Below are 13,656 nucleotides of genomic sequence, written 5' to 3' on the forward strand. Positions count from 1 at the left end.
TCTTTCCCTTCCCTCCCCCTTCCCCCCTCCTTCCCTGTTGCTTGCCCCCTCTCAGAGCTGGGGGAAATCACAAACTTGAGAGTCAACTTTACCAGGCTGGCCCCGGTGCCCCAGAGGGGCTACCACCCGCCCAGTGCCTACTACGCCGTGTCCCAGCTGCGTCTCCAGGGCCGCTGCCTCTGCCACGGCCACGCCGACCGCTGCGCCCCACAACCTGGAGCCCCCGCCGGCCCCTCCACCACTGTGCAGGTGACAGCTCCGGGCTGGGGAGGGCGGAGGGCAGAGGGCAAGGCCGATGGCAGGCTCAGGCCATTCTTGGGGCTCCTATGAAACAGGGAGGGGGATCCCTGGGTGGCTCAGTAGTTGAAAGCCTGCCTTCAGCCCAGAGCGTGATCCTGGAGTCGGGGGATCGAGTCCCACGTCGGGCTCCCCATATGGAGCCTGCTTCTCCCTCTCCCCGTGTCTCTGCCTCTCTCTCTGTGTGTCTCTCATGAATAAGTAAATAAAATCTTAAAAAAAAAAAAAGAAAGAAACAGGGAGGGCCTTAAATGTAAGACTTGGGTATTTGACATTTTAGCAACGGTGGAAACGAGTCCCAAGTGACCGTGGCCTCAAAGGGCAGAAGTGTGTAGCACCTCCTCAAGCCTGCCTTATGGCTTGGAGTGGTTTGAGTTTTAGTTAAGTGTCCGCACATCTGTGGGTCTTGCCGGGGTGTTAAAAAGAAAGGAAGAAAAAGAAAAAGAAAAAGAAAAAGAAAAAGAAAAAGAAAAAGAAAAAGAAAAAGAAAAAGAAAAAGAAAAAGAAAAAGAAAAAGAACTGCCCAGACCTCCATCCTCAGATATTCCAATTCTATTATTGGTTTTTAAAGCTTCCAGGTGATTCTCAGCATTCCTGGGGGACGTGGAGAGGCCTGGCTTTGGGGACTCTAGAGTCCCACCTAGTGGCGAGATCGGGGGCAGGGAGAGGGAACAGAGTCTCCCCCAGAGTGGGTGAGTCAGAGGCACCCGGGAGGGGAGGGGGAAGCTCCAGCTTCACCAGCCACCCTGGCTGGGGGTTTTGCCTCCAAACCAAATGTGAGCACCACCAGTAGAGGAGAGAGGACTTTGGGCCCGGAGGCTGGGGCTTCGGTCCTGTTAACAACAGGAGCTCATTTCCCCTGGCGATCATATAAGGCAATCCTAGAAGATGGCCTGCGAGGGCAACACAGGTGAAATGAGCCCTGGGCAGCTTCGTCCTTCCCACCCCTGGGCCAGCCCCTACCCAGGGCTTCAGAGGAGGCCAGAGGGAGACCGGCTCCAGGAATGTGTCATCTATTAGGGCCTGGAGACGAATGAGCAGAGCACAGGCCCAACAGGACAGGACTGCTGACGGATGAGGAATACAATGTGCCGTGGGCTGCAGAGGAGGGACAGGGCACGCCCGGCCCCAGGGGCTCTGGAATCTGGGCACACCCCCGAATCACCACTTTAAAAAAGTATCCATGTCTGGGCCTTGTCCCTGCGATTTGGATCCAATTGGGCCTGGCAATGGCATTTAAAAAAAAAAAAAAAGCTACCCATGTGATTGTAGAGTTGCATCCAGGATTGAGATCCACGGAATTAGAGGAACCCGGGGCGGGGGGCTGGTGAAGAAGGTGCCATTCTAGCTGGCAGGTTCTTACTGGTGAGGGGGAGAAAGAAGGGAATTCCAGGCAGAGAAGAACATCTTGTTAAAGGCCAAGAGGTGAGGAAAAGCAGGGCTCGTGCAGGACGCAGCTGGAGGTTCAGCTGGGCTGTGCCGTTGGGGCTGGGAACTGAAGATGGGGCGTACACAGTACAGGTCTTCAATGCCAGGCTGAGGGTGCCGGGCTCAATTTGGAAGACAATGAGCACATAATAACTGCTCTATTTTTATATCTTAATGAGTCTACTAACAACCGATCATAGCAGCCCCATTAGCCAAACAGCCACACTCAAAAGATTGTTGGAATATAAATCTCCAGAGGGACCACGAAGTTCTAGAATCGTAGTTTGCCAGCAGGGGTATCCGGGCCCCTTCCAGGTGCTGCTTTGGCATCACGGGGATGTCCAGGGCCAAGGAATGAGCTTTTATTTATTATTATTATTTTTTAAAGATTGATGTGAGAGAGAGAGAGTGCATATGAGCACGGGGTGGGGGGAAGGGGCGAGAGAGAGGGAGAGAGAGTCCCAAGCAGGCTCTGCACTGAGCGGGGAGCCCGACACAGGGCTTGATCCCACGACCCTGAGATCAGGACCTGAGCAGAAACGAAGCGTCAGATGCTCAACTGACTGTGCCATCTGGGCGCCCCAGGAATGAGCTTTTAAAAGCCCAGTTGGACGAGAAGGGCAGGTACGTGCACGCACACATAATACACCCACGATAGCACACAAGCAGGCAGCTGGGTGTCACTGGAGCTGAGTGAGGGCTGGAGGGGGTGGGGTCTGAGCTGGACCCTGAGTGGTGGGTGGAAGGTGGCCGGTCCATCGCTGGGACAGTCCTTTGATAATTAGTCCTGATATCTGGATATCTGGTGGCCCCTTTCCCAGGTCCATGACGTCTGCGTCTGCCAACACAACACTGCTGGCCCCAATTGTGAACGCTGTGCGCCCTTCTACAACAATCAGCCCTGGAGACCTGCAGATGACCAGGACCCCCATGAATGCCAACGTATGGCCCTGGACTCACCCCCTCCCCTGTAGTGGCTGGGTGGGGTGCTGGCCCCGGTGGGCCTCAATGATCTTACCTGGACACAGGGAGAATCTATTCTTTATTATTTAAATCCAACTTGACTGCACCCCTGTAGCGTAAGCTCTCCTTACTCTGCGGGGATGGAAAGAGTTTGAGTTGCAACCACCCTCTGCCTCCCCAGACCTCCTTCTTAGCCAGGCCTGAAGGGACCAAGGCTGGTGCGTGCTACTGATGCCACATGGCTTTCATGATCTCCCCAGATTCCCCAGTCCTCTTTCTTCTGTCCCCGTCACGTGCCTTGTCCTGTGTAGGATGGATCTCGTTCCCTACTTCAGAGGGCCCCCTAGAGTCAGGCCTTTCTCTGCACAAGTAGGAGAAACAAGGGTCCCCAGCCCAGAGACAGGCAGTGACCCATCAGGAGATCCGCGCAGGCAATGGGAGACGGCTGGACCATTCGAAGGGCTCCCTCTTTGGCCCAACCCAGAAGTTATTCTTGGGTTAGTTCCCACATGGGGAGTTAGGAGGCCTGACTTCTTACACTACTTTCTTCCTGGCCCTATCACCTTAAAGGAGTCACACAAGCCCTCTCTGGGCCTCAGTTTCCCCATTTCCTAGACCTGAGCACCTTGCAGAGTTGCAAGAGATGCCCGTGCGTTAGCGAGGAACGTGCTTTGTGGATGGAAGCGGTGCTGGTCTACGGTCAGCCCTGGGACTCTCCTTTTTCAGGGTGTGACTGCAACGGGCACTCAGAGACCTGTCACTTCGACCCAGCGGTGTTCGCCGCTAGCCAGGGGGCACATGGAGGTGTGTGCGACAACTGCCGGGACCACACGGAGGGCAAGAACTGTGAGCGGTGTCAGCTGCACTATTTCCGCAACCGGCGTCCAGGGGCCCCCATTCAGGAGACCTGTATCCGTGAGTAGGGGCTCTGGGGACCCCGGGTATCATCAGAGCACTTGTCCCTGGGGACACATGAGCCCTCAGGAAGCACAAGGCCTTGGCTGTTTGTCAGGACTTGCAGGCAGTTGTTTTAATGTAGCTGTGCCCTTCTTTTTTGTCTTTTTTTTTTTTTTAATTTAAAGGATTTTATTTATTTATTCATGAGAGACACAGAGAGAGAGGCAGAGACACAGGCAGAGGGAGAAGCAGGCTCCCTGCAGGGAGTCTGACGTGGGACTTGACCCTGGGTCCCCGGGATCACGCGCTGGGCTGAAGGCAGGTGCTCAACCGCCGAGCCCCCTGGGTTGCCCTAGCTGTGCCCTTCTAAGCCGATCACTTAACCTCTCTGGACCATCAATCAATCCGTCCATCAACAGTTATGTAGCCCTTACTTTGGACACAGGAGACACGAAAGTAAATATCAGACGCAGTTCCTGCTGCCAAGACACACACACGCTGTTTGGCAGTGTAAACCCTAGTGAAAAAGGTGGACCAAGCACTTTGTCTACGTACGTGTTGCTGCCCTTGCCACGCGATGGTGTGGTTTGCTCTGTATTTCCGACCTCCCCCAGTACTGAGAGCTCGTCCGTGGCAGGGAGATGCCTTAGGTCCTCAGGCCCTAGGAACATGACAGCCACAATTGCCAGGTGATGCTGCAGAGAGGGCTCCTGAAGGAACATATGCATGGAACACCCAGCGGTACCCAGCGTGTCCCACAGGGGCCCACGGGTGAGAGAGGAGAGAGAGCAGAGCGGACTGAAGCCATCCCAGCCCGGCTTTTTTAGATGGAGGAAGAAAATCTGCACTTTGTGTTTTTTTTTAAAATAAATTTATTTTTTATTGGTGTTCAATTTGCCAACATATAGAATAACACCCAGTGCTCATCCCGTCAAGTGCCCCCCTCAGTGCCAGTCACCCAGTCACCCCACCCCCCGCCCACCTCCCCTTCCCCCACCCCTAGTGTGTTTCCCAGAGTTAGGGGTCTCTCATGTTCTGTCTCCCTTTCTGATATTACCCACTCATTTTTTCTCCTTTCCCCTTTATTCCCTTTCACTATTTTTTATAGTCCCCAAATGAAAATCTGCACTTTGAAAGGCCTGCAAGAGGTCAGGGTGTGGGGCTGGGAGAGGGCCGCTTCACTTCCTGTTGCTGTTATTTGTTTATGGAAAGAGTGAGGAAGACAAGTTGGCCTCTGTTCCCCCGCAGTTACTTGCTGGGTGACCTTGAGTGTGCTCCCCCCTCAGGGTTGTCGTGAAGACTAATAAGGCGACACACAAGCATGCCCAGCTCCGCGCTTGGCATATATATAGCATATATATATATATATAGCAGTCGTTCTGGAAATAATGACCACAAAAACTTCCATCGTTCGTACCTAATCTTGTGCCAAGCACTGTTCTATCTGCTTTTCATTCACTCATTTTATTCCCCGTAGGGAATCTGTGAGAGTCGTATAATTATCCCCATTTCACAGATGAGGAAACTGAGGCACAGAGGGGTTAGGTAACTGGACTAAGGTTGCAAGGCTCTAAGCCAGTGAGTGGTGGGATAAAGATCTGAACCAGGCAGTCTGGCTTCTAGATGGGCTCTTAGCTTTCTGCTTTTCTTCTTTATTCTCACTGTGGTGGCTGCTTTTCTGTCTCAGCCTGCGAGTGTGATCCCGATGGGGCCGTGCCGGGGGTTCCCTGCGACCCGGTGACGGGGCAGTGCGTGTGCAAGGAGCACGTGCAGGGGGAGCGCTGCGACCTGTGCAAGCCAGGATTTACGGGACTCACCTATGCCAACCCGCAGGGCTGCCACCGTGAGTGTGTGGGGGGGACCCAGCCTGGGAATTCACGGGGAAGATTGGGGTGGGGGGCACCCAGTGCTGCACCCTGAGCCTCCAGCAGGTGGCAGCACAGGCCTGGGTTAGGAGGTGGCACTGAGTCAGGCGGAGGGAAGGAGGGAGAGAGGAAGGGGGGAGGGAGGGAGGGAGGCCTGGCTGCCCGGTGCCACGCAGGAAAACGCAGTGGCCTTGTGAGTCAGCCAGGTTATCTGGAAAGAACGACCCTGCCTGGTTCTTTTCCCAGGCGGGGCCCTGTCCCCGACGAATGTCGTCTAGGGGTGCCTTGTGGGTGTCTTGTGAGCTCAGGAACCCTCCCCCCTGCAGGCTGCGACTGCAACATCCTGGGGTCTCGCCGGGACCTGCCGTGTGATGAGGAGACTGGACAGTGCCTGTGCCTGCCCCACGTGGTGGGCCCCAAATGTGACCAGTGCGCCCCCTACCACTGGAAGCTGGCCAGCGGCCGGGGCTGTGAGCCGTGTGCCTGTGACCCTCACAATGCCCTCAGCCCCCAGTGCAACCAGGTAAAGAGGGGGTGGCCCCGAGGGCCCCACAGCAGGAGAGGAGGCCTTGCTCACCAGCCTGTGTCTCCCCTCCACGCTGCCCAAAGTCAGACTGGGCTGCGTCTGTCCCCATTCTCCTTGGGGAAGCCACCCGATGTCCCTCCCCGTGTGGCTCGGGGCCTTCTGCGGGGCCACGCGGGACTCTGGCTTCCGAGTTTGGGTCTGGGTGGGAGCCCTCGCTCTGGGGGCCACGGCGAGCTGCAAGCGGTCCATGCGTCCCGGACGCTGTGCTCACCAGGGCTCTGGGGCACGGTCCCCAAGGCCAGGGCCAGGCTGGGGCTGCGAGGGAGGCTCCCTCACAGTGCTCTCCCCCACAGTTCACAGGGCAGTGCCCCTGTCGAGAAGGGTTTGGTGGCCTGACGTGCAACGCCGCAGCCCTTCGCCAGTGTCCCGACCGGACCTACGGAGACGCGGGCTCGGGATGCCGTGGTGGGTGCTTCTTGAGCCGGAGGGGACGCTGAGGCATGGAGGGGGGCTGCTGAGCACCTGCGTAGGCTCCGGGCAGAGGGCGTGTGGGAGAGTCTGTGCTATGGGAGGACGTCCCGTCCTAGGACAGGTGCTGTGGTCCTGGCAGCATCGTGGGGGCGCACGTTCCCCGCAAGGGCTCCAGCCAGCGGGCTTAGCCCCCAGCCCCAGGGGGACGTCAGGCCCCCCTGTCCCCGTGACCCGAGGGTGGCTCCGCTCCTGTTTCCCTGACCTGGCATCTCCCACAAGCCGTCTCCAGGGCAGTGGCTTGGAGCGGGGCAGTTTCTCCCTAGATGGAGGAAGGGAGTCCCGAGGGGAAAGGTGTGATCTCCCCGGGGCCGGCTTGACCCGTAGCCAAAGAGCGCACGACCCGGAGCGTGCAGACTGAGGTCTGGTCTTGGCGTGGCCTCTCTTACCGGGTGACTTGGGCGAGTGGCTTCCCCCGAGGGCTCGGTTTCCCGAGGGGACATTGCATTTAATATCACTGTTGCTCCGTCCACACACATGGGGACATGGGGGCGGTTAGCTGTGTCACAGGGTGGCCGCGAAGGTGGGGCACATGCCTGTGTGAGCGGCCGGGTGTCTAACCTAGCGGGTACCTGGCACTGGCACTGGCACCTGGCACACGGTCGGTGCTCAGTAGAGGCTTGCCGTCCTTGCTGGCAGGGCCGAGATTTTACTGTGGCCTTGACCGTCCTTTATCCTAAGTCCTGTAGCCGGGCCCTGAGGTCAGACCTCCACTTCAGGCTCTCCCCACCATGTGCCTTTATCTTCCTTTTTTTTTTTTTTTTTTTAAAGATTTTATTTATTTATTCATGTGAGACACACACAGAGAGGCAGAGACACAGGCGAGGGAGAAGCAGTCCTCATGCAGGGAGCCAGACGCGGGACTCGATCCCAGAACTCCGGGATCATGACCTGAGCCAAAGGCAGGCGCTCAACCTGTGAGCCACTAGGGTGCCCCTGCCTGTACCCTCCCGACGCCCCCCCGCTGACCATCACCTTTACTCGCCCTAGCCTGTGACTGTGACTTCCGGGGAACGGAGGGCCCAGGCTGTGACAAGGCCTCGGGCCGCTGCCTCTGCCGCCCCGGCTTGACCGGCCCCCGCTGCGACCAGTGCCAACGAGGTTACTGTGACCGCTACCCGGTGTGCGTGGCCTGCCACCCTTGCTTCCAGAACTACGATGCCGACCTCCGGGGCCGGGCCCTGCGACTCAGCAGCCTCCGCAATGCCACCGCCAACCTGTGGCCGGGGCTGGGTCTGGAGGATCCTGGTCTCACCTCCCGCATCGCGGACGCCAGGAGCAAGATGGAGCAGATCCAAGCCATCCTCTCCAGTGCCCCGGCCACCGAGCAGGAGCTGTCCCAGGTGGCCAATGCCATTTTCTCCATCAGGTAAACTCTCCTCTCCCTGCCGAGCACTCAGAAGAATTACACCACGCGGGGTCGCGGAAGTGGCCCACACGGGTCCCTCCTTCCCTTGGCACAGCCCTTTACAGCTTCCAGAGCATTTTCACACGCGCTCCCCCTTTGAACAGTCACAACGGTCCCGTGAGGTCACTGGGGTGGGTGTCATTGCTTCCGTCTTGGAGATGGGGGAACGGGCACAGATAGGTGACGTGACCGTCATGCGGCCGCAGAGGAGCAGAGCTGGGACTCAGCACAGGCAGGAGCCCCGGTGTTCTTTCAAGTGCCCGGCGCTGCCCGTGGGAGAGTCAGCTCTGGATTAGTCACCCTGGTGCAGGGCATCCGAGAGGCAGGGGCTCTAAAAATAACTCGTATTTGCCTTTGGAATGGGAGCGGTCCCACCCACACCTCCTTCCTACCGGTGGAGGCGCCTTTCTCGTAAGGTTTGGTTCTGGAAGTTTCTATAATTAGTTTGCACTCCCCGAGCACTAGCTGACTTTCGGTGCCTAGAGCCAGCCGTCCAGGTGTGTGATTGACCGAAGTCTCAAGACTGAGTAGCGAGCCCGTAGGTGTTCGGTGGGCTGGAAGTGCAGGACGGAAGGGGGTTCCACGGAAGGACGTGCCATGCCGCAGCAAAGCCTGTCGGTAAAGAATGCAAAACTTGTGGGAGTTGGTGGTTGGGGATCAGCGCAGGGGATGGGGAGAGAGGAGCCTCGGTGGGCCCGGGCTGGTGGGTCCTGACCCCCTTTGGGTGGAGATGACCCAGCTCTGGGTGCTCCCGGGGGGGTGGTGGGCTGCAGAGGAGAGACTTGGGAGCCTGGCAGGCGGGGGTACAGCTGGTGTAGGGGGTGGCTGAAGCCAGCCTGCAGCCAGCCAGGGAGAAAGGGGCCCCGGGTGATGCTCCCCGTGGAAGCCAGCTCTGGGGAGGTGGCGCTGGCCCAGGAGTGTCGAGTCACACAAGTCGAGGAAGGAGAGGTTTCGGTGATCTGCCTGCCGAGGGATGGAGGCAGGTTGTGGCGCCCGTCTCGGCCTTCGTCGCGCAGAATGCCCCAGAGCCGGTGGCGTCCCTCGTTGCCTTGCTGAAGACCTCTGCGTTTCCTGGCTCAGGGGTTCCCCGCCGGGCTGGCAGGTTCCGGGGAGGCAGCCCCCTCCCGTATTTTACCAAAAGCTCCCCTTGGGTTTCAGGCGGACTCTCCAGGGCCTGCAGCCTGACCTGCCCGTCGAGGAGGAGACCTTGTCCCTCCAGGGAGACCTGAAGAATCTGGACAGGAGCTTCCAGCACCTCCTCATGACGTATCAGAGCAAGAAGGAGCACTTTGAAAGGCTAAGCGGTGCCAATCCTTCAGGTGAGGAGGGCGCCACCGCGCCACCCGGGCCCCGCTCCGCTCCCCCTGCGTCTCCAGGCCACCGGGGCCCCGCGCGACTCGGCTCCCCCTTGTCCTCCCACAGGGGCCTTCCAGGTGCTGACGGCGGCCTACCAGCGGTCCTCCCGGGCTGCTCAGCAGGTGTCCGACGGCTCCCGCCGGCTCTTCCAGCTCAGGGACAGCCGGAGAGAGGCAGAGAGGCTGGAGGGTCAGCTGGGAGGAGGAGCTGGAGTCGGGGGTCCCCAGCTCGTGGCCCTGAGGCTGGAGATGGCTTCCTTGCCTGATCTGACGCCAACTATCAACAAGGTGACTCATGGCCTGGAGCCCGGCTGCCCCCGCTGGTCACACCCCAGCTGCCCCTTCCTGATCTTTGGCCCCTCGCGGTGTGGGTGTGCTCCGGGGTTGCCAAGGAGACAAGCTTCTGGTGCCCGGTTGCCGTGGAGATGTCTGGCTGTTTGTTTCCTGGGTGTGGGATGGGAGAGGTTGTGGGGGAGCCTTGGGTGCCCTCTTTGACGCCTCCTTCTCTCCCCAGCTCTGTGGGGGCTCCCGGCAGACAGCCTGTACCCCAGGAGCGTGCCCTGGAGAGCTGTGTCCCCGAGACAACGGCACGGCCTGTGGCTCTCACTGCAGAGGTGCCCTCCCCAGGGCCGATGGGGCCTTCCGGATGGCCGGGCAGGTGGCCGAGCAGCTGCAGCGTTTCAACGCCCAGCTCCAGCAGACCAGGGAGATGGTAGGTGCCGCCGAGGTGGGTGGGCACACGTAGGGAAAGGCTGAGGGGACAGAGTCAGTTTTGTTTTGTTTTTTTTTAAGATTTATTTATTTATTTATTCATGATAGACATAGAGAGAGAGAGAGCAAGGCAGAGGCAGAGACACAGGAGGAGGGAGAAGCAGGCCCCATGCCGGGAGCCCGACGTGGGACTCGATCCAGGGTCTCTAGGATCACACCCTGGGTCGAAGGCGGCACTAAACCGCTGAGCCACCAGGGCTGCCCCAGAGTTAGTTTTTATTTTACAGTCAGGAGACAAAAGCCAAAAGGAGATGTTAGGTAACTTGTCTGCGGCCCCGCATCAAGAGAGAGGTAGAGTTTGGGGCCGACGTTTTGGGCTTTTCCCCGACTCCCAGGTCATTTCTTGCAGAGCCAAACCAGGTTAGCTACCAGTGTTTCCCTGGTCGATCTGGGGTAGCGGGCGCCCACAGAATCCCTGCGGGCTGCTGCAGGGCTCTCCTGGGGCCTCGAGCCCTGCTGACCTAGCGTGTGCGTTGGCAGATCAGGGCCACTGAGAAAGCCGCCTTGAAGGTCCAGTCAGACGCCCAGCGCCTGGAGACCCAGGTGAGCACCAGCCGCTCGCAGATGGAGGAGGATGTCAGGCGCATGCGGTTCCTCATCCAGCAGGTCCGGGACTTCCTGTCAGGTGAGCCTGCCCCCCACCCCCGATATTTGGACTCCTGCCTGGTGCCAGCCCCTCCGATGCCTGTCCCCAGTGCAGAGCATCAGCTGGCTGCCTCCTCCATTCAGCTCAGGCCACCGGGGCCAGGTGCCCACAGCTCAACTGGATGGCAAGCACAGCCCTTCAGCTACGCTCCCTCCTCCCCCCCTGCTCCTCCATGGCTCACTCTCACCAGAACATCCTCAGATATCTTTGAAAAATGTGCAAGTGGGATCACAGCCCACGGGTGCTGGCCTTCCCTCATTCTCCGGTTTATCGCGGCCTCTGCTCCCCTCCTGGGTGTGGCCCCGTGTCTTTCCCTGCTTTGCTCCCCGCCCGTCTTTGACCAGGTTGGCTCTTACCTGCCTCAGAGACCTGGATGTGCTCTTTCTCTGCCTGGAATGCTCTTTCCAAGGTTGCCAATTCTATCCCCCCCTCGTGGTCTCAGTTTCAATACCGTCTCCCCAGAGGGGCCTCTCCCGACCCCCCTATCTGGTCCGCCTCACTCCCCTGCGCCCCCCAACATCTGACCTTCATCATCTGACCTTCATCACACTGCTCCAAGCCTGTGGTTGCCAAGTTCATTTGTCTACACGTGTCTCATTAGTCTCGTAACCAGACTCTAGGGTCCGGGAGGGCAGGGAATGTCTGTCTGTCTGTTCACCGTGTCACTGGCACCCAACATAAGACAGGACCACAGAAAAGCACCCAGTCTTTGTTGAAGGGATAAATGAACCAGATCCCCTCTCTTGCTGCCCTGGAGTAGAGAGACCCCTGGATAGGAGGACCCAGGAAACCTGTGACTTCTGAGCGGATTGCTTTTCTCTCTTTTCCTCATCTTTTGCTTCTGCAAACCAGGATGGTAGTATTTCACGTTTCTTCTGGGGAACCTAGTAACTGATGTAAAGCATGTTTTAAAAAATTAACGTTGCCTCAGGAATATGAGTTGATATTATTAGATTTCTGGTCCCTGCCCGGGAATTTACTTGGCTGGGAGCCCAGTTAATAGGAGCTGAGGGCTTGGTGTTACGACAGGGCTCTTCTGGCTACTGTTGTGCCTTTGCTCCAAACGGGCCCAAACCCCCTCCTGAGTGTGGAGGGCAGGTTGGAGAGTGGCAGGGAGGATCTGCTGGCAGCCATGGCTTGCCTGAGGCCAGGCTGGAGTTGGCCTCCCAGGGAACCCCAGAATGGGGGTAAGTGGAGGCAAGGACATGGTGCTCAAGAGACATGGACAAAGGGGCAGGCCCACGTTTGGGGTTTGGACTCACAGATGAGGAAGTCTTCCCCCCAAGCAGAGCCTAGTGAGGCTGAATGGCATCAGCCTTGACCAGGAGGTGGGAGGCAAGGCTCTGGGGTACAGCCTGGGCTCACGTGAACAGGTGGGGAGTCGCTGGGCCATGGGGACCCTTTTGTCCTGTTGATTATATGCGTGTCTCAGGTCAAGTCTTTCGGCAGGACCAGGGGCAGGGAGAAGGAGCAGGGCCTGAGAGAGGCAGGACCCTTGCAAAGGGCCCCGGTTGTTGTTGCAGTCTCCATGGCAGTGGGGTTTGGTGTCCAGAGTGCTGTGCAGGGGGCGCAGGTGCTTGCTGCTGTTGTGGGCAGGCTCCGCGTGGGGGGATGCGTGGAAGGGCTGTGGAGGACGGAGGATGCGTGGCCTTTTCCGAGGTCTTCAAATGGAATTAACAGAAATCACAGCTCAGGCTTATCGAGTTCTCACTGAGTGCCCGGCGCTGTCGTGAGTGCTTCACAGGTATTAGATGATTTAATCCTGATTGCCCACCACTTTGCAGAGGAGGGCTCCAGGCACAGGGAGGTTAAGTAACCTGCCCAAGGGCGTCCAGCTTGGAGGGAAATGTGGGTAGGATTCTTCTCATTCTTCATCCACACTCTAGATGGTTGTACTATTAGATGGACACACAGACACGCACAGACACACATGCAGTTTTTCCTAATGTTTTTCCTCTCTGAATTGTGCCGCTGTGCCCCACCTCTTCTGCTCTGGCTAAGTCCTCTGCCTCCTCTGAGAATCCTCTAGTTGGCCCACTCTTCAGGAGCCCCCCATAGCCCAACACCCCCCTCCCCGCCCCATCAGACTGGGTTAGGGCGCTCCTCCAGTGGCCATCTGAGTTCCCTGTGCTCACCCGAGTCCCTCAGGCGGGCCTTCCTTGGTTATGTGCCTGTCTGTCCCACTGGGTTGTATTTTTAAGAATTCATTTATTTATTCATGAAATGCAGAGAGAGGCAGAAGCAGAAGCAGAAGCAGGCTCCCCTCAGAGCAGAGAGCCTGACATAGGACTCGATCCCAGGACTCTGGGATCACGACCTGAGCCGAAGGCAGATGCTCAACCAAATGAGCCACCCAGATGCCCCTCTGTCCCACTAGGTTTTGAGCTCCGTGAGGACAGGGACTGAGTCTGATTTGATTTGCAGTCTCGGTTCCCCACCTGCTGGCCTCAAGCCCCAGGACAAAGCATCTGGGTGGGCAGGCGCCCCCTCCCCGCCCCCTCCCCACCCCCACCCCTACCCCATCAATCCCTGGAATCTGTAAAGGTGGGAGGGAGGAGACCCCACCTCTGTACCTCTGACCTTTACTCCCTGGCCCAGAGCCGGGTGGTGAAATCCTTGCTGATGGATTGTTTCATCTCATCCCTTCAGGTTGCGGGTCCTTATTTCCATTTCACAGATTTGGAAAGTGAGCTTAGAGAAGCCATTTGCTTTGCCCCCGTTTGCTGGAATGATAGGGGAGAGGTCTGGGTCTGGAGGCCCTTGAATCCTTCATTCACTCTGCAGACACCGGGCGCCTCGGTGGGCCAGGCGCTGGGGCAGGGGCCGGGGCTACGGACGACACCCAGTCCCTGCTGTCACGGGGCTTCTGGGGGGTAGGGGGTAAAGGAAAGCAAGGATCCATGAGTCGAGGGCTCAGCACTTGGGGGGGGGTGATAAACGCCCCTGTTCACATTCAGGGAGAAAGATAAAGC

At 58.2% G+C, this 13,656-nt stretch overlaps 1 protein-coding gene across 3 annotated transcripts in view; it reads left to right on the plus strand.

Annotated features, from left to right (window-relative positions):
- Nucleotides 1-13,656, plus strand: part of LAMB3 (laminin subunit beta 3) — a 50,632-nt gene that overhangs the window by 31,099 nt on the left and 5,877 nt on the right. For all 3 annotated transcript variants that reach the window (XM_077902227.1, XM_077902228.1, XM_077902226.1), the window contains 11 exons: nucleotides 56-249; nucleotides 2,547-2,667; nucleotides 3,415-3,603; nucleotides 5,273-5,428; nucleotides 5,777-5,973; nucleotides 6,330-6,441; nucleotides 7,495-7,873; nucleotides 9,071-9,231; nucleotides 9,335-9,555; nucleotides 9,782-9,979; nucleotides 10,519-10,663. In XM_077902227.1, the coding sequence (XP_077758353.1) occupies nucleotides 56-249; nucleotides 2,547-2,667; nucleotides 3,415-3,603; nucleotides 5,273-5,428; nucleotides 5,777-5,973; nucleotides 6,330-6,441; nucleotides 7,495-7,873; nucleotides 9,071-9,231; nucleotides 9,335-9,555; nucleotides 9,782-9,979; nucleotides 10,519-10,663 (2,073 nt within the window). The remainder of the gene's footprint in view (nucleotides 1-55; nucleotides 250-2,546; nucleotides 2,668-3,414; nucleotides 3,604-5,272; nucleotides 5,429-5,776; nucleotides 5,974-6,329; nucleotides 6,442-7,494; nucleotides 7,874-9,070; nucleotides 9,232-9,334; nucleotides 9,556-9,781; nucleotides 9,980-10,518; nucleotides 10,664-13,656) is intronic.

The sequence above is a fragment of the Canis aureus genome, chromosome 6 (assembly GCF_053574225.1).
Source record: "Canis aureus isolate CA01 chromosome 6, VMU_Caureus_v.1.0, whole genome shotgun sequence".
Classification (NCBI taxonomy): domain Eukaryota; kingdom Metazoa; phylum Chordata; class Mammalia; order Carnivora; family Canidae; genus Canis; species Canis aureus.